The 25,038-nt window shown below is 41.5% G+C and overlaps 1 protein-coding gene across 5 annotated transcripts in view; it reads left to right on the top strand.

Annotated features, from left to right (window-relative positions):
* Positions 1 to 25,038, top strand: part of FAM160A1 (family with sequence similarity 160 member A1) — a 228,964-nt gene that overhangs the window by 152,677 nt on the left and 51,249 nt on the right. For all 5 annotated transcript variants that reach the window (XM_032855522.1, XM_032855525.1, XM_032855523.1 and 2 more), the window contains 3 exons: positions 7,810 to 8,436; positions 17,896 to 18,054; positions 19,867 to 19,953. In XM_032855522.1, the coding sequence (XP_032711413.1) occupies positions 7,810 to 8,436; positions 17,896 to 18,054; positions 19,867 to 19,953 (873 nt within the window). The remainder of the gene's footprint in view (positions 1 to 7,809; positions 8,437 to 17,895; positions 18,055 to 19,866; positions 19,954 to 25,038) is intronic.

Genomic DNA, 25,038 nt, shown 5'->3' with positions numbered 1-25,038 from the left:
TTGGACTGGCTTTTAAAAAAAAAAGATTTTATTTATTTATTTGACAGAGAGAGAGAGAGAGCACAGTTAAGGGGAGCAGACTCCCCGCTGAGCAGGGAGCCCCATGTGGGGCTCGATCCCAGGACTGCGGAATCATGACCTGAGCCAAAGGCAGACGCTTAAGGGACTGAGCCACCCAGGCACTCCTGGACTTACATTTAATGATGAGCAATTTGGGGGAGTGAATGGATATTTAATTTTTCTAGTAGTCTCTAAGAACAGTTTATAGTCTAGTAGACTACTGTTTTTATCTCTTGCTTTTGCTTCTTTGCTTCTTCTGAATGGAAGAGCAAACAAGAAGTAAGAAGCATTGGCCCAGCAGATGATAAACTATTCAACTATATTTCCATGTAAATTAACCTGCCCCCACACTAGTTTTTTCCACAATGGCAGAGTTGTACTTTGTGAAGCTTCTTGCATTTTGCTCTATTCATTCTCTGTCCTCTCCTTTTAAGAATTGAATCACTATTGGTTATATACTTAGTGGTATCTATTCTTAGAGCCAAGAAAACAGAGGTGATGGGTTAAAAATAAAATAAATTGGGGGACACCAGGTGGCTCAATCAGTTAAGCATCCGACTCTTGATTTTGGCTCAGGTCATGATCTCAGGGTCCTGGAATCGAGCCCCTCCTTGAGCTCCATGCTCAAGTCAAATAAAAATAAACAAATATTAAACAAAACAAAACAAGTGGAAATGCACATTTCTATGTGCTTCTGGTTGGTCAGTAACCAAAAGCTTCTCCTCACCATCCTCAGCCTCCAAAAGTAAGTGGTTATACAGTTTTAAACCAAGAAAAGGTCAGAGCTCAAATAGAGTAATGGCGCTAGACGAAGTAAAGCTAGTGGGTCTCGCAGCCTTTTTCTTCTTAATGGGGGTGGGGATAGGAAAGACAATGAGATTAGTTAATTAAGTCAAATGTCTTCCCATAATAATGCAAAAATAGATAATATGTTTTAAGTACAGTATCTTTTTTTTTCCTTAAGATTTTATTTATTTATTTGACAGAGAGACAGTGAGAGAGGGAACACAAGCAGGGGAAGTGGGGGAGAAGGAGAAGCAGGCTTCCTGCAGAGCAGGGATCCTGATGTAGGGCAGGATCCCCGGGCCCTGGGATCTTGACTTGAGCCAAAGGCAGATGCTTAATGACTGAGCCACTCAGGCGGCCCTTAAGTACAGTATCTTGTATGCAGCTCCAAGTAGCCTGATTCTATTAAAGAAGTATAGGGTACTGATAGTGGATTTGAAATGTGCTTCAGTCTGCCTCTGTGAAACCGATTCTCTCATTCTGTTCATCTTCGTTCTTTTGGTCTGTGCCTTGTCGTAGATTAACTGACAGCAATTAAATAAAGTCTTTGAGAGAGGAAACATGGGGAAGTATTAGGGAATCCGATCTTCTTAATATCTTAGGTGATGTTTGTTAATATTTAAAAAAATTATATCTCAGCTTTTCAAGTAGCTCTAAAGTTGACAGTAGGAAATAAAGCACAACAAAAGCTATGTTTCTTTAGCGCATCGAGGCATTAACTTGTGCTCCGAGTGGACCTTGAAATGTTGAACCTGTGGAAATGTCAGCAACTCACCCTCTATATGCTCAGTGTAAGTCTGTTTTGGCCATGGAATGGAATATTACTGTAAGGGCCTATTCAGCCAGAGCAGCCCCACCCCGGCTGGACTGCCATTTTGTCGTAAAACTTGAATTGACCTTGCCCCCCGCCCCCCAGGGGAACTTATTTAAAAGCAAGTCCGGGAAACCAGTCCCAGGTAACAAAGTCCAAGTACAAGGGTGGGTCAGGCCAGGTGGAGGTATTCAATCAGTGGGGACGCATACTGTCTCCTAGCTACCGAGGAGTATGGGCCCCGCCCTTTGGGAGCCATTTGGCGCCAATCCTAACCAGGGTGTGATAGGCTGGTTCAAATGTCTACTAGGGTAAATTGTAATTCAGTTGGTCACCTAGCATCACTGTGGAGTTTCCTGTGTGTGTTACAATCTCATTGGCCACCTGTGTGTGGCCAGGCCCAACCACATGGCCTTTGCTCTATAAAAGTTAGTCTGGAAAGCAGGGAGGGGTCGTCCTCTCTGTAGGGGCGGCCCTGACAGGTCTGTTTGACGGTCGGTCTGATTCCTGATGCTTGGCGCGAAATAAAGCTTTGCTTGACCTTCGCTTTGTATCAGTCTCACTCCTTTAATCATGGACCCATTATTGGGGTACCTAATTTTGGGGGACCCAACATTATTACATAGATCATTACTCTTAAATCCTTTCCCTAATACATAAATTAAAAAAAAATATCTAAGGAGTAGTTTATTATGTTATTTTATTGATTGATGTTCCTACTATGTTTCTTTGTTGCAGTAATGCTAAACCACCTCTGGTCCCAAGGAGGTACCTGTAGCGCCTGCTTTTCCCCGTTTTATCCCAGATTTAGACATGCATCTGGAGTTTGGGACTGGAGTGGAAATGAACCAAATTGTACAAGCACATGTATATTATTAGGCTGTTATCTTAATATAAAAAGAAACAACTCAGTAGATGTCTCTCATAGCAGTCAGTGTGCAAGGAGTACGCCAGATTGAAAGACATCACTGTTAAGTGATGATTAAGGACTGGATGGAAACTTACTTTTGTTGTAGTTATTTGGTACATTAAGTGGAATTTGCCTTAAGATCGTAAAAGCCTGCCCTTCTTCTGTGTGGTGGAAAATGTTGCTTAGTAACTTGGTTTTTTCCACGATGCCACTTTAAATTAGCATTCCAAAAGATTTCAAAGTATGGGTTGTACTCACGTGACTTTCTTGAAATAATGAGGCTCTAACCAAAGCAGCATACATAGTCATTTCTTAATACGTGCATGTATGTAAGACACAAAACAATATTAAGATGGAGTCAGAGCTAAGCTGACAGATAAACACTCGTGTTTACCACAAAGAATAATCATTTGTTAGCTGGAGGAGTGATTATGTGGCTCTTTCATTCTGAAAGCATTTGAGCTTCCTATTTAGAATTTGTGAATATAGGAATTCAGACCTATTATTACTGACCGTCGGGGACCATCATTAGAGCTAAGGATAGGAGTAGCAGATAGCCTCAGTGAAAGAAAGATGCTCTTTGTTCATCTCATTTACCCGTAATAACGTTCCATTAACCTAAGTCAAATGACTTAGGTTAAAATGTAGCTCTATTGGTCAGATGGTAATTTGTGTACCATCATTTACACTATTGATTTTTTTGTGTGTTTGTTTCTTTTTAGAATTGTGATAATTTACATGAGGATCTCTATGTGATCCAGACTCATGATTCACACACATATATACCAGCTTGTATTTGTTAAAGTTTGTGGACCAACAAATGCCAATAAATGCTGAAACGTTGACAATGCTATTTCCCAGCTTAGCTGGCTTACTCAGTGAGCTTGGGCTATTATCAGGGGCTGATTGCTTTATTCAATGGCATTTTCAGCCTAGAGAAGTGAACTTGGAAATGTTTGCATAGCATGTTTTGCTTGCTTTCTCTCTCTTCCATCCTTGGGTCCCTCCAGCTCCCTTAGTAGTACTTTTTCCCCTGAACTAAATCCCCGAGGCAAAGTATATAGCCCAGAAGCCAGGGCTGGGAGACCTGTGGCAAAGTAGAGAGCCCAAGATAGAGGATCTCAGGGGAACGTGCTTGGCCTGGGGACGCCACTGGGAGCAGCATGGGACTGTGGATTTGTGGGACTAGAAGGTCAGAGTGGATCAACGCGTGACAGTAGGCAGCAGGCAGAAGTCAGCACACAGGAATCTCAGGGTTTGGTGGAAGTGATGTGAGAAGACAGCGCTAAAAGAAAGAATAAGGAAAAGTCCAGTCACATCAGGCATCTGTCGGCAGAAGTGGAGAGAACTGTGACACCAGCTGGGCAGCAAACTTGGGACATCAGAATTTCTTTGGCGTTTTAGTGCATGTTGTGCGCTAGGCAAGAAGCTTCTTAGACATTCCCCGTCTGGTTAGGCCCCAGGCCCTGGGTATGGGCCCCAAGAACCCACTCAGAAAAGCAGGTCGTGGGTGTATCTGCCGGGAAGAGAAAAGGAGGTGGCCTGGGCGGGTCCTGACACCTGAGGAGGGATGTTAAGGACATGTGTCAGCAGAGGCATAATTAGCACTTTGCTGAGCACTGTGGATTCCGTGACTCACAGGCCTTGGTGTAACACATCCTCTTCCTGGCAGTGAAACCACCCGGCCAGGGCTGGGAATGAGTGTGGGCTCCTAATATGTCCGCTCCATTCCACATTACATCTTCTGTGGGTTATCAAAGCTCTGCACTGGCATTTCTCTGCCTAGTAACCCAGAAGGCAGGGTTGACGAGGCTTATGCTATCAAGAGGGTAAAGATTCTTCAATTCCAAAGTGGCTCAGTTTGCCTTCTGTATAAAAACCTCAGTTCTCTCTCTCTCTCTTTTTTGCTATGACAAACTTTAAAAAAAAGTAGGTCTTTTTGCAAAGGAATTACAGTATACAGTACAGTATACAATAATATAAATGACAAATCTATGAGAAGAATGTACTTTGTGCCCATGTAAATAGTTTTGTATATTACACACATTTAGGTATGTGAGAAACACATGCATGCATGTAGTCTAAGTACATACACACATCTGTAAATTTATATTGCTTAGGAATTTCTGAGAATTAGGAGACTTCAATTATGAATTGTTTTTAACTCAGTGTTTTGGTCCCTTTTAAAAGACATAGTATGAGATTACTATGTCTATTTTAATTTTTATTTATATTATGAAATTAGATCAGTTTACAGGGGAGAAGAACTCATTAACCTAAAAATCCCCTTTATGTCTTTTCAGACTCATTTCTGATCCTACGTCTATTTGTCAGTATATTTAGTTTTTAACTTAAATTGTTTCATATATACATTTGAGTGTAGTGATTTGATTCACTTAGTGTTTATTTTTAATAGCTTTATTGTATGGTGATGTAACATTTTCATTATGATCCTCTTATTATTGACTGACTGAGTCAATGGTGTTTTTATTTTTCATTATTGAAAATATCATTGGTGTGAACCTTTCTTAACAAATTATTTTTAGATTGTTTCCTTGGGGCATTTTCCCCAAAGTGAGATTACCAAGTCAAAGGGCAGGAGTAATATTATAGCTTCAGTTACATATTGCCAAATTGTTTTCCAGAAAGATCGAGCTATTTTGTGCCACCACTAACAGTATATAAAGCACAGTTTCAATTTTCAACAGTTTAGACAGTCTGAGCACACATGAGAAGTATAATTACATTTCTACTCCGAGGCCTACCTGTATGTAGATAGCTCTCATAAGTAAACTCAGTATGTGGACTTTGAAATTAGGGCACTGATGAAGTATGTTACTAATTTATTCTTCAGAATGTGGAGCCTTGAAGGTAGAGCATTTGGGGCTGGAGAACATGCGTATTGAGGTGGCCCCTTTTGGAAATGTGCGTTACTGTGGTCCCACACCAGAAACTGCCAAGGCCAGAGCAGAGGGAAAGGACAGCCAGGCCCCAGCATTTCTGCCAGTGAGGGTTTCTGCTGGTGAGGTCCTCAGGCCTCTGAGGAATTCTGGAGGACTTCTGGGAAGTTGGGGGAGGTGGGGAAGGGGTGAGTTCTGGAGTCTGGCACGCCTTGAAGGAGAGGGCTTGTCCAGTGGGTACACTGGGGCCACCGGTCCCTGAGCCCTGTTCCACCCAGGTAGCTGCTCACTGAAGGCCTTTCTCATTGGACATGCCAACTTGGGTGTTGGAGTGATTTTTTCCTTTGTGACAGCATTATTAATTTCATAATGCAGGTTGGTAGAGATGACAGATTCTGTGGAAATCTATTCATCCTGGATACACTTGCCTGGTCTATAAAGGCTCTTTGCCTCATTTCTGACAGGGGAAAATCTCAGACCTTTTCCAGAGGAATACATTTTTCTCATTGCTCATGCATGCTGACATAGCGTTGTACCTTTGCCAGCTTCCCCAGTGACTTGCAAAAATTCTATAACCTAAATATAGGCCACGTAAAAGCACGTTATAGAACTGGGCCAGGAGGGTACAGCAGTTCAGGAAGGCAGAAAGGACCAAAGATCAAGTCATTGATAAGGTTTCGCATTGTCTCAGATTACGTGTATACATTTTAAAGGAAGTAAACTGAATGGATCTTATCCTAGAAATTCCAAGTCATATGGTTGCATGGGAGTTGAGATGAAAAAATTGTTTTAATTTCTAGGTCCCAAGATGGAAATAATCTTGATGGACAGAGAGAGGTAGGAAGCATTCAGTAGTCAGCAGAGAGAAACAACAGGGTTGTCACGTGACCTAACTGGGATTTATGTATATTTTTACCATCAACTGATTTTTTTTCTTCTGGTGGTGAAATGTATATACAAAGATTTCCGTCTTAACCTTTCTTACGTTTCCAGTTCAGTGACGTTAAACAACATATGCAACCATCACCACTATTTCCAAAACTTTTATTGCCTCCATCAGAGATTTGCTATGTTAGGGATTTATTTTGTAATTGGTCATGTCAGAAATTTTTCTGGTTTAAAAAAATGCAGAGTTCAAAACCTTCATTTTATTTTATTTTTTTTAGTTTCAGCATATGCCATTCTGCTAGGTATGTGTCCCACATTCATCAGTTTCCTTTCATCCAACCTAATCTTGCAGGCGTGATAGACGAAGGTGCCCATACAAATAGAAGGGGGAGAGATGTTCGGTCAAGGACGTGTGAGGAGCTGTGTTCCCTGTTGGAACCTCCAAATCAACTCTGTAGAAGAACATGGGCAGATTTAAATTAGTTTTAATAAATTAGTCTTAAATAAATCTAATTATTTAATGTACTTTAAAATTAAAAAGCAATATTACATTCTTGACAGTTCAGAAAAAATTTGAGAACTTGTCATGCCTTTGAACACAAAAATAATAATTATTTTTCCATATTTCTTTTTTTTTTCTTTTTTTTTAAGATTTTTTTTTAAATTTATTTGACAGACAGATCACAAGTAGGCAGAGAGGCAGGCAGAGAGAGACAGGAGGAGGAGGCAGGCTCCCTGCTGAGCAGAGAGCCCGATGCGGGACTCGATCCCAGGACCCTGAGATCATGACCTGAGCCAAAGGCAGAGGCTTTAACCACTGAGCCACCCAGGCGCCCCTATTTTTCCATATTTCTTTTTGATTTTTCTTCACATACATGTTTTTGATACAGTTGATAATGATGGATCTAACCATATATAAATGACTTTTCATCTGTTATATCACTCACAGTTTTTCATTTTGCTTAGTGGTTTTTATAATAAAGGCTTATGAATGGATGTAACTTAATTTTTTTAAACATATGATCTTCTTTGACATTTAGGTTGCCAAAATTTATAACTATTATAAATGAACATCTTCAAACACATGCTTTCTATAGTTTAACCACTTCATCTTATCATGAGAGAGACAAACACAGGATTCATAGTTATCTTCTTTTAAAAAGATTTTATTTATTTATTTGAGAGAGAGAGAACATGAGCAGGGGTGGGGAGTGGCAGAAGAGGCAGAGGGAGAAGCAGACTCCCTGTGGACTCGATCCCAGTACCCTGAGATCATGACCTGGGCCAAAGTCAGATGGTTAACCGATTGAGCCACTCAGGCACCTCTTCATAATTTACCTTATTGTGGGCCATGGCTCCTCATTTCCCATGAAGATATGACACAGTCCGTGGCGGTACGTTTTTGTAATGATGGTAAACACGAGGTGGATGACAGATGTCTGCATTGGTTGCAGGTTGTGAAGATCTTAGAGAAGCATGACCCGTTGAAGAACACCCAGGCAAAATACGGGTCCATCCCTCCAGATGAGGCCAGTGCTGTACAGAATTATGTAGAACACATGCTCTTCTTGCTGATCGAAGAGCAAGCCAAGGATGCTGCGATGGGGCCAATTCTGGAATTTGTGGTCTCAGAGAACATCATGGAGAAGCTCTTCCTTTGGAGCCTGCGGAGGGAATTTACTGATGAGACTAAAATCGAGCAGCTCAAGATGTATGAGATGTTGGTCACCCAGTCCCACCAGCCTCTGCTGCACCACAAGCCCATCCTGAAGCCCCTGATGATGTTGCTGAGCTCTTGTTCGGGAACAACCACCCCCGCCGTGGAGGGGAAGCTGGTTGTCCTGCTCAATCAGCTTTGTTCCATCCTTGCCAAAGATCCCTCTATCCTGGAACTCTTCTTCCACACTAGTGAGGACCAAGGGGCCGCCAACTTCCTCATCTTCTCCCTTCTGATTCCCTTCATTCACCGAGAGGGGACAGTAGGTCAGCAGGCCCGGGATGCTTTGCTGTTCATCATGTCCCTGTCTGCCGAGAACAGCATGGTGGCCCATCACATTGTGGAGAACACCTACTTTTGTCCAGTAAGTCCCTCTCATTGGTGTGCTTTCCATCCACTCCCCTTTTCCTCTCCTGTGCTACTGGTAAATACTTTTTCTACTCCTTTCTTTTCAAGTTGTCCTTGGTACCTTCTAAGGGAAGATGTTTGCAGGAAATCTTTTGGAGGGAGCAGGGGAATCTAAGTTGAGACGCTATTTGGCTGAGCATTGTCAGCTCAAAATAAGCCAGCAGAGGAAACTATATGTGTTACCATTTCTTGTGTCATTTCTGTTGGATTAGGAATGATTTTAGTTTTTTTCCAAGAGCGTATCCTGAGAGATCGGTGAAACCGGCACTTTCTGTATTCCTGCTTTTCAAGTCGATTTTGCACCCTACCTAGAATCATGGCATGCGGTGAGCCCGCTCAGCTGGTTTCACAAATTAATTTGTTTCTCAGCAAGATAATGACCATAATCGTAGATACAAAACACCGGTTCTATTTTTAAAAATAAACACATATTTACAGTTCGAGGGAGCAGAAAATCTGCTACTCTGTACAGTTTCCTGATCATCAGCCTGGTGAGAAAGAGAGCACAAGGTCCTTGGCAGACGTTACCATGCCTGGTGGTCCAACCATGGTCACAGGTCCACAAAGGAATGGGAGCCGTCTGGGACCCCGAAGATACTTCAGGGCTCTGATTAGTTTTTTTGTGTCAGTGTTGTCTTTAGAAGGGGGGTTCAAATGGCAGATTTATATCTTCTGATTTGTTGGAGATGTTGGACAATAGCTCTTTTCATATTCCCTGCTCAGTGAACACTGTCTAGTCCACTGGCTTTTCTTTTATCATCACCTCATGGCACTCCTTGATAAACTATATCATCTTGAGTATGCCTGCTTCTGCTGGAATCTTAGGGCCTTTAATTAGTTTATTAACAGGCCAGCAAGTTGCCACAAGTAGATTAGATTCATTATTAACAAAGGCTGTATGGGTAGTTCTTGAATGGGGAGAGGGCAGTTGGGAATGTTTGTGGGGCATGCTTTGTTGTCACAGGGGCATGAGGTGGCCACGGAGGGAGGTCAGCTAGTGCTTAGTGGGCAGCGACCAGGGATGCTCCGTGTCTGGTAATTTGTGGAACAGTCGTGCACAGTAAAGAACAGACTTGCTCAAAATGCTCATAGCAACCCTAGTGAGTAATGCACTCTGTTTTGCTTTGAGGTTCAAAAGCAGTAATCTTCTTTATGCTACTAAATTCTTATTTTTACTGGTGAATATTTATTTTGGGCAAACAAATGGGTAAAAATTTTGAAAAGCAGAACTTCCGTTAAGAAATTCCAGGTACCGGGGTGCCTGGGTGGCTCAGTGGGTTGAGCCTCTGCCTTCAGCTTAGGTCATGATCTCAGGGTCCTGGGATCGAGCCCGCATTGGGCTCTCTGCTCAGCGGGGAGCGTGCTTCCTCCTCTCTCTCTGCCTGCCTCTCTGCCTACTTGTGATCTCTGTCAAATAAATAAAATCTTTAAAAAAAAAAAAAAAGAAATTCCAGGTACCATGCATCTCTTTTGGGTTCTGATGAGTAGAATTAGAAATTGTACAAAGATTGATAGTCAAACGAGAAGGAAAGAACCAATTCCCTTCATGTGTGCCAATGTAGTAAATGTCCCTTCCTTACTGCCTTCAGTGTTGTAGTTTCTTATGGACTCTTTTTAAAGAATATATTGTAGGTAAAAATGGGACTTCTCACTTGAACCTAAGCATCTTTGGAGTAAACTGCTGTATTACTTTTCTATTTCTGCTGTAATAAATTACTTTAAACAAGACAGATTCATTATCTTACAGTATTACCTTACTGTAGGTTAGAAGTCCAGCAGGTCTCACTGGGCTAAAATTGAGGTATCAGCAGGGCTATGCTCCTTTCTGGAGGCTCTCATGGTGAGTGTATTTCCTTGCCTCTTAACTAAATCTAACAAATATATGAAAATTTTCTATAGAGAAAATTATAATAAAACTTTATTGAAGGGCATAAAAGCAGACCTAAATGAATGGAAAGTTATTTAGTTTGTAGGTACCGTGTAGATGACACTTTCCCTGCAAATCAATCCATAAGGTTAGTGCCATTCATGTTTTACAACTTTTTATTACGAAAAAAAGTAAAATACAGAAAACTTGGAAGAATACTGAAATGAACACCACATAAACACCACTTACATTCGAAATTGTTATTATTTGTGTTTATCATCTATGCTTTTGGGTTGTGCTGTACCATTTGAAATGACGATACAGACATTTGGAATTAAGTTATAGACATCAAATACTTTTGTATGTATCTCCTACAAATGAGAGCACTTGCCTACATAACCACAGTACCATGATCACACCTCAGAGAACTATGCAATAATTCCAAATGTGATCTAATATCTATTTTCTCAGTTATGTCCCAAGTGGTTTTTATAGGTTTTTTTTTTTTCCCCCCAACTGGAGTCCAGTACAAGGTGCATTTCTAACCTGTTGTATGTCTAAGTCACTATTGCTCTATAATAGCGCCCATTTCTTCCTCCCTGACACTGACTTTAACAGAACCACCGTTGTCTTGTTGAATGCCCCACATGCTCTGGGGTTGTTTCTAACGTAGTTTTACTTGTCCCTATCCCCTGTATGTCCTGCAAGTTGGAAGTTAGGTCTAAGTGCTTGATTAGGTTCAGGTTAAGTTTGTAAGAATACATTATGGGTGATGTGGTACACTTCTTACTGCATTGTATCAAGAGGCACGTGCTGGGTGGTCTCCCTTTTGTGATGCTACATTGGTCACTTGATTAGTTAAGGTGATGACCACTGTATCTTTCCGGGTAAAGGTAACACTTCCCCTCTGCAACTGTAAGGTGTAGTTTGTGAGGTGTTAATGTGACTTAAATCAAAATTCCAATAGGGTTCTTCATGAAACATGACAAATCAGTGCTAACAATCATATAAATATGTGTACAAGACCAGGAATAACATAATTATGAAGAATGGTACCAGCAATATATTTGTTGAGAACTTACTCTATGCCAGATACTATTCTTAGTGATTTATATGTATTAAATCATCTTATTCTCACAACTGTGGGTACGAGTGTTACACCCTTTTTATAGATCAAGAAATTGAGGCACAATGATATGAAGTAAGTCTATACAAGGCCACATGGCTAGTAAGAGAAAAGGTCAGGATCTGAACCTGGGCAGTCTGGCTTTAGGACCCATGTGCTTAACCACCACTTTGTACCTGGGTAGTAAAATATCAAGACATCCGATAACGCATGAGCCATAACGAAATGACTGGAATTAAGAACAGAAACACAGACTGGGAGAAGGATACTTGCAACACATGTAACTATAAATGGTTGGTGCTCAAAATACACAAAAATAATTGTAATGCTACCAGTTAATAAGAAAACGATGAAGCAACCCAATAGAAAACCGGGCAAAGGGTATGCAGGGCCAATTCCCAGAAGATGCTCAAAGCCGATAAACATATGAAAATATGCTCATCTTCCCTAGTATCAGGGAAAGTGCAGATGGAACCTGCAGTGAGACACCAGGTAATGCTCATCAGGGTGGCTAACTGTTGGATGTCTGGTAACACCAAATGTTGTCGAGGGGGAGGAGAAACAGGAACTCTTGAGAATATAAAGTGATACAATAACTCAGGAAAGCTTTGCTAATGTTTAATAAGATGGGATACTTGCATACCATGTGATCCTGCCTCTTTACTTCTTGTTATCTGCTCTAGGGAAATCTGGCACACAGATATACACAAAAGGACATTCAGTAGACTAGAGATTTGAGGAAGAGCAAAATAGAAATATATTAAGGAAAAAAATAAATGAACTGGATTATTCTGTGTCAGTGGAGTACTACTCAGGATTCCAAATGAGTAAGTCACATGATTAGCATGTAACTATACTACATGTGTGAATACCAATAATCTAAAAAACATGTTGAACAGAAAAAATAGCAAAAGGTTTCATACAGTATGTTAGTATTTACATAAAGCTACATATAGTTTGAACTCACAGAATCTTTGTGTATACTGTTTTGTTATGTTTTTTTGATATGTATGTATACAGCAAAAGTATAAAACAAAGCACCAGAATAAATTACACTAAGGTCAAAATTGTGGTTATTTTGGGGGATGAAGGAAGGAGAAGAGATGGTAATGGGATTGGAGTAGGGTTTAGCTCTATTTGTAATGTGCTTTTTTGGGGGAAAAATAGAGTGTTCCAAAGACATTATGACAAAATATTAAAATCTGTTTAATCTTGGGAGAGGTTTTCTATTTTGTTTTATATGTTTATGGTATTTCGTACTTCAAAATATAAATGTGTTAGGAGAAGAATGGAGGATGTTTTCAATGTTAGGATATCCACTTATTATGTATTATAAGCAGATTTCACCGAGTAATTGTTGCTTTTATAAAAACATGTTTTGGGGCACCTGGGAGGCTCAGTCAGTTAAGCATCTGACTCTTGATCTCAGCTCAGGTCTTGATCTCAAGAGTTGTGAGTTCTGGCCTCTTCGTTGGGTTCCATGCTGGGTGTGGAACCTACTTACAAACAAACAAAAACAAACAAACAAAAAAAAACCCAGGTGTTTTAAAACACCACACAGTTCATTAAAATTGAAGAGAAAACAACAGCTTCAGCTGACCTTATTTTCTAGAATGGAACACAGAGCTTCGTTGTGGTAAGTTGCGCCTCAGGATAGATCCCATAATCTCATTTATACCTAGTTTTCTATAATTACATCAGACAACATAATTAAAAAAAAAAAAGAACTCTTTATGTTGAAGATAAAAGCGTACTCTGTTAGTTATCCAGCTAAGGACCACAATTGACAAAAAGCTTTCTCTAATTAGTATGGTTGTCAAAGTGTGTTACCATCAGGCTTTGGGAAGAGTAATGGCTCTTTCAGAAAACTGGACCACTTTTGGAAACTTCTGTGGTTGTAGTAGATAGGAAAGTCTTGTTAAGCTGCCTCTACTGTCAAGACGTGCTCTCCTAAGAAAAGGAGATTGAGAATACTCTGGGGAACAATGTAGGGCCAACAAATGATTGGCAACTCAGTATGACCCTGTGATTTTGGATTTTTTTGGCCACATATTGGTGATTATGCCCTCATCACTTGTTACAGATTGGCCAAAGTAGAAAGCCGCTTATACATAAACCAAGAAACGCAAATTGAAGTAAGCAACCTGTAGGCACACAGCCGCTGATAGAAAGTTATTTATCCCATACCCCAAATTTATGAGGCCTTTTTATTTTGGCAAGTTGCATCAAATGATCCCCACCAGCTGTTCTGCCGCTAGCTTCAGACTAAAGCCATCTGCTGAAAATCTTTTTCTTTTGCTAAAATTAACCGGTTACCATTGGATGTTTCAAGTTAAAGATGGACGTTCCCTGAATTGTTCAGCCCTCCGTGCATGTCCTCTTTCTTACCTCCACTGGAAACACTGCGGTGCGTAAGCCATGATCCCTGTCTCAGCTCATGCATTATTTTCTTTAGTGCTTGCATTAGCACACTGAAGAATTGGAACCCTGGGACCCTCTGTGAATGGCAGAGTCGGGTTTGAAACCCTTAAGTCTGATACTAAAATCCACAGTCTCAACAAGTACCGTACTCATCTGCTGTCAGAGAAGGACTTTTAAACTGTTGTTAACCGTAGGGTATTATATGGTGTTTAGTTTTCTTTTAAGGATGCCTTTGAGAGAAGATAAGTTGGAAACACCGAGTTAACATTTAATGGGCTAGGAATAAATATGTTTTACAATTCTTTTGTATGTGCTCAGGATCCAATAAAAGGTTCAAATAGTGGATAGACATTTATTTATTTATTTTAAAAGATTTTATCTATTTGAGACAGAGCGAGTGTGCGCACAAGCAGGGGGAGCAGGAGAGGGAGAAGCAGACTCTTTGCTGAGCAAGGAGCCATCTTGGGGCTCAGTCCCAGGACCCTGGGATCATGACCTGAGCTGAAGGCAGACGCTTAAGCAACTAAGCCACCCAGGCGCCCCATAGACTTTTTACTTTTAACTAAATGTTCAGTGTCCTTATATTTTGAAAATTTCAGTTAAAAGGGAAATTTAGAAGGAAGTAGATTGTGCCATCACTCTGCTGGGAAAATGATCCACAAACCTGGTGTTGCCTCTCTTTTTCCCTTGTCCCATGCCCACAGCACCCTCTGTGTCCCTCTGTGGAGCAGTGGTCTTTCCAGTCGTCTTTATTCATTCTGTGGCTGTTTTCTCCAGCTCACCTGCTCTGACCTGTTCTCTGCTCACTCCCCAGCACCAGCCATACATGTTGCCTCGCTCACAGTCGCTCTTCTAGAAATACTTGTGGGTGGGGTGAATGAATCTGAACTCTGAGCAGAGTCTTGGAAAGGGAGATATAAATATTTAGCAGTCAAGATTTGGGATCTTGTTCTTCAAACTATGTCATACTCTGTTCGGCAGACTCTTTCCTTCCCTGTTTCTCTGCTGTTCTGAAAGCAGCACAGTTACCCTCTAACTCCACTTTGCGGAGGTGAGAACTTGGCAGGACTCTGTGTCCGGCTGTCGTGCAGCACTGTCCTGCACAGGCAGGCTTCCCCTTGCATCTCAGCCATGCCCTTTTCTGAATACTCCTCTAAAGAAGTGAATATTAGGTATATGTTATTTTTAATTACTGTCAGTGATGTATGTAATTTGAAAATTAATGTCACTGTAATTATATTGATATACAGAATAGTGATTCCCAGCTTTTGAGTCAGGCAAATTAAGCCTGTCTTTATGAATTCATCTTCAAAGCCTCAAAGTGGTTAAGGAATCGAAAGTATGCAGAATTAAAGCCTTTGTACTGCGGTTAATTTAGCATGAGTTAGCAAATGTAATTGATTTTTAAAATGTGACATCAAGATTAGATTTCCCTGCAAGGAGAACTCTCAGTCTGTGTTCCTTCTTGCCAGAGGCTCCAAATTTATAACTGGCAACTCACCGGGGTCACATTCAAAACGAGAATTAAAATGATTTGTTTGGGTATGTTGACAAGGAGTTAAATACTTTAAACAGAGGGCATTGTTCTTTGGGACCACAGATGCCCGACTGAAAAAGAGATCAGTGCACCATCTTGTTTACTGTTCATTTCCTGTACTTTAACATAGGATCTGGCCTGAAGGTGTTCAGTTTGTTTTGAGTGAGTGAATGCGTGCGTGAATAAAGGCCACTAGCAAACACAGAAATGTATATAATCTTTGAATTTCTCCCATATTGAAATGGTTTGTCTGTTTTTCTCACGGCTCCTCATACGCCACTGGGGGCTTCTATTCCATATCGGGCCCTCCCCCATCCACCTCTCTCCGATGGCGTCAGCCAGTTTCCCTACATGAAGACCTCCAGATTCTCAGTCTCCAGGCCTGTACTCTGTTGTCGAGTGGGATGTATTACTCATGGCAAGTCCTGCTAGCGTCTGATGTTCAGTATACCTGACTGGACAGATCAGCCACACCTCCACACATTCTTGTGTGGACAAGAATGAACAAGTCAGACCAGCTGAGCTGGAGAAGATGGCCAACAAACTAAATGCAAGAAGGACCACTGCTCCACAGAGGGACACAGAGGGTGCTGTGGGCATAGGACAGGGACTAGGAGAGCAATGATGAGTTTGCAGAGAATTTTTCCAAGTTCAACTGCCTGTTGCCACACTTCTTTCTGACTGTTTCTGATGCCAAACACTGGATTATTTGGTTTTATCTCATCTGTCTGAGTCTCCCTTCCTTCCTCTCTCTGGTCTCTATGGGCTTGAGGTGCCATCTACATATGGATGGCTCCGGATATCCACCTCTAGTCCATATCCCTCTCCTAAGCATCAGAGGCACGCATCTGTCCAGTGGGCTCCCCACTGCAGTATTCCTCACGCTCTTTTCCTAGGCCTTCAAAACCCTGCGGGATCCGACTCCTGCTTACCCTGTCTAGTGCTATTTCTGCTCCTATGTTCCAATAGTGCTGCCCTTCTCTCAGTTCCTGGAAGGTGCTGTCTTTTCTTACTACTTGGAGCTTCTGTATGTCTTCCACTTGGAACAGTGCTCCCTCCAAGATGCTTTTCTGGGTTCCCTCCTATTTATTCTTTGCAGCTTGGACAGCACTTCTGAGAACATTTCCAGCTCCCAACCCCGCAGGTCTAGGGTGAGGGTCTCTTGTATATCCACGGCGCCCTTTTTTTTCTATTACACATTCGGAGTACTTATCGCACTCCTGTGATTGGCCTGTTCATCTCTTGCTAGGCTGTGAGATCAATGAATACATCACCCTTTCTTTTCTGGGCCAGACTCAGGATTGAACATTTCCTTGAATGTTTCAGTCTGATTTGAGTTCTTCATAACCTTAGGGTTTACCATGAAGCCATGCTTCTTACAGATCCCTGCCCTGCCTCCCTTCTGTGCATCTCCTGCCCGTGCTCGGCGTGGCCGCCAGTTGGGGTCTCGAGGGTGCGGTTTGCTAGCACCACTTCCCAGGTGGGAGGCCTCTAGGGCTATGAAATTCATTGTTTTCCTTGGTCTTATACTCTGTTAGGTAGAATTGACAGGTACCCAGTGAAAGTGTGTTTCTTCCCTACAGCTCTTTGTTAAAGGCATCACCGCTTTCTTCAGGACCAAGCTGGGTGACCTGACAGATTCGAGGTCTCATTCACCCTCACTTATGTAGCCCAAATGCTGGAAGTTTCATGCTGGCAACGAGGGGGGAAGGAAACCCCATGAGCTTTGGGTTCTTACTGGATTGACAGAGGCCTCGCTAGGGCACCCTCACAGCCACCTCCCACGTGATACGCAACTTCACTTCCTGCTCTCTTGTCTTCGGGCTGGTGCTTCCACTTAGACCCACCTTAGCTCTGTGTGAACAGTCATCGTCACCTCTGATGCCTGACCCCCTCTTCTTCCTGCTATCATTTGTGCAATCACAAATGCTGGATTTCTAGACGGTAAACATGCATGTATTGGTCATGACCTTTCACAAGTCTGCAGTCATCTTTCTCAGAAAGCTTCTGGTGGTTCAACCTGTGGGCTCTTCCGTCATGGGCTGCCTCTGTCTAGGGCTTCCTCCCAGGCCTTCTGGCTTTGCTCGCAGTGTGTTGCACCATTGTGCATTGTTCGTGGGTCTGCCTCTCTCTGGAACACCTTGGGGGCAGAATCATGTTGTCTTCATCTCTGCGTGTATGTCCCTCACTCCCCACACCCCCTAGCCCGTCATATGCCTGGCAAAGAAGAGATGAGCAAGCCCAATTAACTATGAGCGTATGAGCCAGATCCCTCCAGTGCCACGATGTCCTCTGCTGGAGTCGTCCTGCCCTGCTGTCCCCACCCGTTGAATCCCTCCCAGCTAGCTGAGGCCTTGCTGCTTCGAGCGTGGGCTTTGGACCAGTGGCATGCTCATCCGCTGGCAGCTCTTGGCTGTGGGCTAAGAACTTTGGAAAAGGGCTTATGTTGTGTTTGTGAACACAGGTACTTGCAACCGGGCTCAGTGGTCTCTACTCTTCCCTGCCTACCAAGCTGGAAGAGAAGGGTGAGGAGTGGCACTGCCTTCTGAAAGACGACTGGCTCCTGCTCCCTCCTCTCGTCCAGTTCATGAACTCCCTGGAGTTCTGCAACGCCGTCATCCAGGTACCGGAGCACCGCCAAGGAGCCCTTGGTTCTCTCCGTTCAGAATGGGAGCGGTGTAAAAAAATGAGTTTATCAGCACTCCTTTTAAAAATGTTCATGTCTGTGGAGTAGTGGTGCTTTCTTTTAAGCATACTGAATGTCCTTGGATGAAGAAAAAAATGTTAGTTTACAGGTTTGGGGAAGTTTTAATTGAGGAAAAAAAATGAGTGGATTTTCTTTCTCCTCCTCATAAAAAGTGTTAATTCTGTTTTGATTATCCACTTAACCATCAAAAATAAGTTCAGTGCTTGACTCATTAAATAGATATTTTTAGGCTTCTAAGTACGCCAAATTATACCACTCTTACTTCAAGGTCTTCTTGGGAGTACACAAAGGAAAACACTTTATTTTGCTTAATGGTGCATACCACATAAAGAATATTGTTATCCCAATTGAATTTAGACGAAGTTAAGCATCTTCTTAGCAGCACAAATTAAATCTGTGCTTTAAAATTGGTCTGCTTCGGGGGAAAAAAAAAAAAAAACAACCACTGAACTCTAGTGTATTTGGCTTCTTGATTAGATTTTTACCTTCAGATTTCTTGTTAGTTTTTCAATAAAAATCAGATTTTATATATAGTTAAGGATGTAGTGGTTTTTCATAAAAAATGTTTTATTTCTATACAAATGCATATTGCCTTCATATTGGATTTATTAAGAAATCAAATTTTCTTTATGTTGATTATAAGGTGAAAAATGTTAGTTATAATCTGTTTATCTACCAGATAAAGAAATAGCTTCTGGAAGAAAATGCAAGTAAATTACTTTAGTTCCTATCTCATTTTTATTGCTAAGTCAAAGGAAGTTTTATTTATATAAGATAAATGGATTATATCTTAAGGTTTTTTTCCCCTTTAATATTACAGTCTATCAACATTTCTTGCAGAAGTGTGTGGAAATAAAAAAGATGAAACTATTAGTTCCTTTCCCAATGTACACACAGAGAGAGATTATCAGTAATTTAAAGATCTAGCTTTACTTCCCTAGAAATTGCTTTTCACTTTATTGTTTGATTTTATTATTTTTTTTTTTTAAGAAAGAGAAGTAAAGCTAATAGGCATGGTTAAAGGCAGAGAAATGATATATTTTATACTATATTTTGAAATCGAAGTCATATACTTCAAAGATTTTTTAAAATTTGTTTGGGGGTACCACTGAAAAGATTACTCACAAAAGATATTAGTAAAGACTTATCCATGCTAAATATATTTTAAAAATGAAATATAGGAAGTGTACTTTGGTAATGTTTTCTCCTTTTGAAAAGATTCTTATTTTTTATGATAAGAATTTCTAAATGCCTTCCTCTTCAATATAAATGATGTGTAGAAAATGCATCTTCAGCACAAATTCTTTTTGCCAGCATAATAAATGTATTGAATTATCCACTTTGACAGTTATACTTTTGTTTTTAAATAGGCACAAGTTAATTGGGACATAGATGAAGTTATAGAGCAAAATGATACTTTACAATTCGTTAACTTTAATTTATGTGTCCTTACACATATTCAGTCTATTTCTTATCTGCTTTTTTTTTAATTTGAAACTTAAAATTACCAATTTTAAAATTTGAAAGTCCAAGCTGTTTATATTGGAATAAACCATCTGAAAAAATTATGTGGCAGTTTGAAGTCTGAATTATTTTTTAACCATGGAATAAATGGCCAGAATTTGAATTTCCTTTTTGAATTTAGGATGTTCACAGAAATGTATGATTTTAAGAAGACCTAACGATGAAACTCTTTGCCTTTTTCATGACTGCCTGTTTCTCTCTTAGGTGGCTCACCCCTTGATTCGCAATCAGCTTGTCAATTATATTTACAATGGATTCTTGGTACCGGTCTTGGCTCCTGCGCTCCACAAGGTCAGTGATTGGCTGAGGCGATCTTATCTGTTGATGGTACAGGTGACGGAAGCTGAGGGTGGTGAACAGTGTAATTGACTCGATGGTGACTTTAGCCTGATTCTTCATCTCATTCCAATCATGTTCCTCAGCAATATGAAAGATCTTAATGGTGGTGACAGCTGAAGTCTGTTGGGATCTGTTTGGTGTCATAGAACACAACATCGTGGAACGTTGAGTAAGACAGTCTACCTGAGGACTGGCAAATGACTCTGACTCTTGTGTTTATGTCAGTTCATGGGTAGTAGCTTCTTGGAACCCTTTTTTGGGCTGTCCTCCTAGGCCAGGCCTGTCCTAGAGAGTGCAGGGCTTACTGTGGTGGGGAAAGGGGCCAGGATAACACAGGAGCCATGGATTTGCCATCTCCTTAATAGAACTTGACGTTTTTATAACAATTCAGTGACAGTAAAAATTAAAGTGAAGCAAGTTAAGGTCCCAGCAAAGGTTGGCTGTCTCATTAGCACCACTCTGGATTCCTTATGATGCTCTCATTTTGTATTACAAATCAACTGATAGCATTTCTGCTGTGAGCTGTCAGGAGACACCCATGGACCTAGAATTCTCATTACAAGTTTTTCTTCACTGAGTAAAGAGACACATAGAGTATTGAGTTCAGAGACTCTTCATCCAGTTAGTAGAGTTGCCGACCCTCGTAGGGAGATAAACAATAAGTCTATCACATGTTGTTTTGATGGGATGCCCACATTTCTGCACATGGAAGTACCATTTCCATGGGCTCTCATTTTACAGAATCAAAGAATGCCTTATTATGGCAATTTTGAAGCCATGGTAATGGGGCTTCAAGTTTAGAGCCACAGGTCCTGATAGAAGATGTTCGTTTTTTACCATTTACTGCCTTTTGCATGTAGTGGCAGTATTTTCCAAAACAAACAGTGTTCCCGATCTGACAGTGTGTTTTTTGTTACTTCTAAGTTCAAGAGGTAATCTTGAATGTGGCTTAAACATCAAAATATTGATGCTTCTAGATGATTTTAGTGGCTTATGGGCCTAGAGGGGCCAAGTGTTCAAAATTAAATCTGCCTTGGAAAATAAAGGACATATCTTGTGAAAATGCAAACCTCGTGTTTGTTTTCAGGTTGTCCTTCTGTTGGTGTCTTGCCATTCCAGAGGTGCGGTGGATGTCTTATATGGAAGGTCTCTAAGCCTCTGCATGGAGGAATTCTCCTCTGTGAAGGAATACCACATTGCTACTGAAATTCTTTAGGGTCATTATCCATACACTCTCGTACACATTTACTTTCTTCCTCATTTAGTTCCATGCCTTCCTCATTGACCAGTTGATATAAAATAATTTCCCAAGTCATTATTGTAATAGTGATAATTATAGTGATTATTTGTTCAGGATATTTTACATTACTATAATTACCATACCTTAATATTACAAATATTAATGATAACTCTTTATCCATAATTGAGGATGGGCTCCACGTCAGAGACTCATATGAGAATCCGACTGGTCCCTCTGTGCTACTCCTTCACAGCACTAACCACAAGTGGAATCAAATCATTAAATGTGCAATAACTTGTTTAATGGCTGTCTCCACAGTGGCTTGCCTGCTTCTTGTGGGTAAGTAAGGTTCACACCTGCCTTGTTCACTGGGCTACCTCCGGTGCCAAGGACAGAGCCTTGGACTTGGGACGCTAAATAAACAGCCCACAAGTGGAATGAGGTTTGTTAAAGTGGCAAGCAGAGTGCTGGCACGTGATGCTTTCCCAGGCAGTGGTTCACAGGGAATTTTAACACCACTTTATATATATTAACTAATATTGCTCTCTTATGCCTATAATTAAAATATGAGGTCTTTTAAGATCATGAAGTTAGGAATACATCCTTATTGTGAAAAAAAAATACAGTCAGCGCTGATTACATAAAATGCAAAGGGAACGTTGCTATATTAGATTTGAATTTCCAACCCCTAATTGAAATTCCCTAACTTTTATCCATTGCAGGCAATTTCTCCCAAGGCTATTTAGAGACTAGGGAGAATATTTCCTCCCTAATTTATTTTTCTTCTTACTCCCCAATCGGGGTGTGTGTGTGTGTGTGTGTGTGTGTGTTTTAATCATTTGGAATGAAAATTTTTAGGAAGGAGGCAGGGCAAGGGAGAGGGTAATCAGCCTCCCCTCTGCCTCTTGGCTCTCAGTGGTTGAAGAAGGAGCCTCCTGCGAGTGGCCAGACAGGGACCCCAAGGCAGATGAAGGAAGAAGTCCAGAACTGGGTGCTTCTGGGGGAGTTCCTAGTGAGAGCACTCACCTCTTAGAGCCAGTGTCCTTTCCTCTGATGAGGGAAGGGGTAGCTGAATGTCTCAGGCCTACTACTGTAGGAGTTTCTGTCTAGATTTTTCATATTTTGTGTTCCATTTAGTATCCTAAATAAATTTCCATTGTATGCGCTCTCAGCTCCCAATTCATGCGTGACATTTTAGTTACTGGCCATCTCATCCATGTAGGTGGTTTGCAGAGGTGAACTCATTCTCTCTGTTTCATAAATAATAGAAATAAATTCATACTTAAACATATGCATATATCACAATCAATTCTCATAAACTATATTTCCACAGCATTTCCTAACCAGAGATGAAGTCATCATGAAGAGTTGTGGGTAATGAGAGGTGGGGTGTGGGCGCTTGGCAAGTGAAGGCTGTCTCTCCCTCACCTCTCCCCAGTCTTTGTGTGCACGATATAGCGCTCTCTCTGTGAGTCCTTCTGCTACATGCTTTCTCCGTCCAGTGCTGGGGTGTGACCAGTCATTCTTCTGTTAGTGCAAAGGTGTATTTGATTTTTTTCAAAGGGCTGAACTTTTTTTGTAGTGCAGATATACTGGTCCATAGTCCTTTATCCACAACTCAGAAATTCAAAAAGCTTAGAAAACCCCTAATTTTTTTTCCTTTTTAATAATTGAAATGGCAGCACAACCTAATCTTTGCTGAACTCATTTGGTGGCAAACCCTTACCTGAACTATCTTGAGGCTGTTTGGTTTTATTCCACTTGTGTTCATAATTTGTATGTTTTGTGGAAGAAATAGTAATGTATTTGATTATAGAGTGTGGCCTTGGACCTGCTGGGTTAGTCAAATACGGCCAATGTACACATTACTTTTCTAAACTATGAAAAGTTTGAATTCCAAGATATGCATGGTCTCCAGGGTTTAGAATAAGGGATTGGAAGACTGTTTGGACATTTAGGAAAAGATCAATTGTTGGGGATAGGTTTAAAACCATACTTTGTAAAAGTCACACTAGAAAAAAAATGATACCATGTTCCTATGGATCCTTTAGGAATTAGAGCCAGACATAGATGTGGACGTCACATTGTACAAACCTGGTTATTTATGACTTTCGATAGCCCTTAACCAGCAAGAGTGAGTTCTGTTGTCTCTGTATGTTTAATTTATTAAAGCTAAATTTTCAAGGCTGAATATTCTTCGGGATGGTTATATTAATCTGGGTTCTCAGAGAAGCAGATGCTGACAGAGGATTAAATATGCAAGGATTTTATTAGGGGAAATGCTTGTGAGAGAGAAAGTAGGGAACAGGGTGGGGAAATGCTTATGAGAGAGAAAATAGGGAGCAGGGAGAGTTATCGGACTGCAGTGCAAATGTGACCCCAAGGGAAGGAGGGGGAGAGGTTGGCTGGCGTGTCCTCCTTAAAGTGCTCTGTACTCTGAGAAGATCCATCAGAGGAGGCCTGCGTCTTCTGGGGAGACAGCCTGTGGGATGTGTGGTGAGGATTTCAGAGTACAGTAGCAGGGGTCTGTGGTGGCTTTCACTCCCTGTAGCTGGAGGTCTAAGAGGTGGGTTTCTGTGTTTCCAAACTATTGGCTGGTTTCCATGGCTTTCCTGATTGTAGCTGTGAAAACGATGGACCTGTATACTTGCTTCCTTGTGCGCAGAATGTTCAGAAGTTCAAATGGTCCCTGCATGCACGTGGTCTTTTTGGTCAGGATGAGCTTGTTGAAGGAGTTTAGTACACCAGTCAAAATGAGCAGGCCACGGTCACGAACGAAACCAACACCTCGGGCTAAAACAACAAATGTCTCTTTGTTCACACTGCTTGTCCATCTTGGAGTATGGGCTGGACGGTTGCAGGTATCTTTTCTCCATGTTCTCCTTACCCAGCGACCCAATGTGATAGAAACTTCACCATCTGGAAATGATATCTGTGGTCATGTCAGGGAGAACGAGGACCGGGAGGGACCCTAACCTGACTCCCAGGTGAGCAGTTTCCCTGCAGAGGGGCACTGGGGATAAGAGGCTCAGGACCAATCTGCGGGTGACAAAATAAGGCAGCAGGTATGGCTGGCATTTGGGGAAGTGTGGCGGTGAACCAAAAAACAGCAGAAAGGAAGGGGGTTCCGGAGAAGGAAGAGGGCTGAAGAAAACAGGGATACAAGGAACAAAGATCCTTGAGAGACCGTATCATCCTACTCACTACCCTAAAACCCGCCTAGACTACCTGAAAGAGATGACCGCTTTTCTTTTTCCCATGTGCGCCTGCCAGCTTTACCCTGGCCAGATCATTAAATGCACTTAAACGTTGTTAAAAAATATTGGGATTTTAAAGAATTGCTTTATTAACAAACCCAACACTTCTGACTCCTTGGGGATCTCTGTTCCCCTTTGATATCGTCCACTCTGCAGACTCTCCTGGTTCTCTAGTAGAGTCTGTGAGCAGCACGGACTTCACTTTCCCCTTCCTTCGCTGAATATGGGCGTGCATGGGTCTCCACCTTCCGCTGGACAACTCCGCGATCAACTGTGTGCTCCACATAGGTGGCCAGAAAATCCTCCACCACTGGAGGGATCTCTTGGCCTGAGGGACCTGCCCCGCTCCTCAGATTTAGAGTATCAAAGCCAGACTCCTGGCTTTCAGCCCAGGTTAGCTTAGCCCCTCCTCTGCAGGTGATCTTTTTGAAGACCTTTTGAACGTGGTGATCTGGCTGTGTTGTAGAGCTAGAACTGGAAGTGATGCAAGCTGGTTGGCCTTGTTACTAGCTCGGAAGAATCTCTGTGCCGGTGTGTTGT

The sequence above is a fragment of the Lontra canadensis genome, unplaced genomic scaffold (assembly GCF_010015895.1).
Source record: "Lontra canadensis isolate GAN:19392208 unplaced genomic scaffold, GSC_riverotter_1.0 scaffold10, whole genome shotgun sequence".
NCBI classification, from domain to species: Eukaryota; Metazoa; Chordata; class Mammalia; order Carnivora; family Mustelidae; genus Lontra; species Lontra canadensis.
The sequence above is the reverse complement of the archived record's forward strand: the minus strand, read 5'-3'. Positions and strand labels throughout refer to the sequence as shown.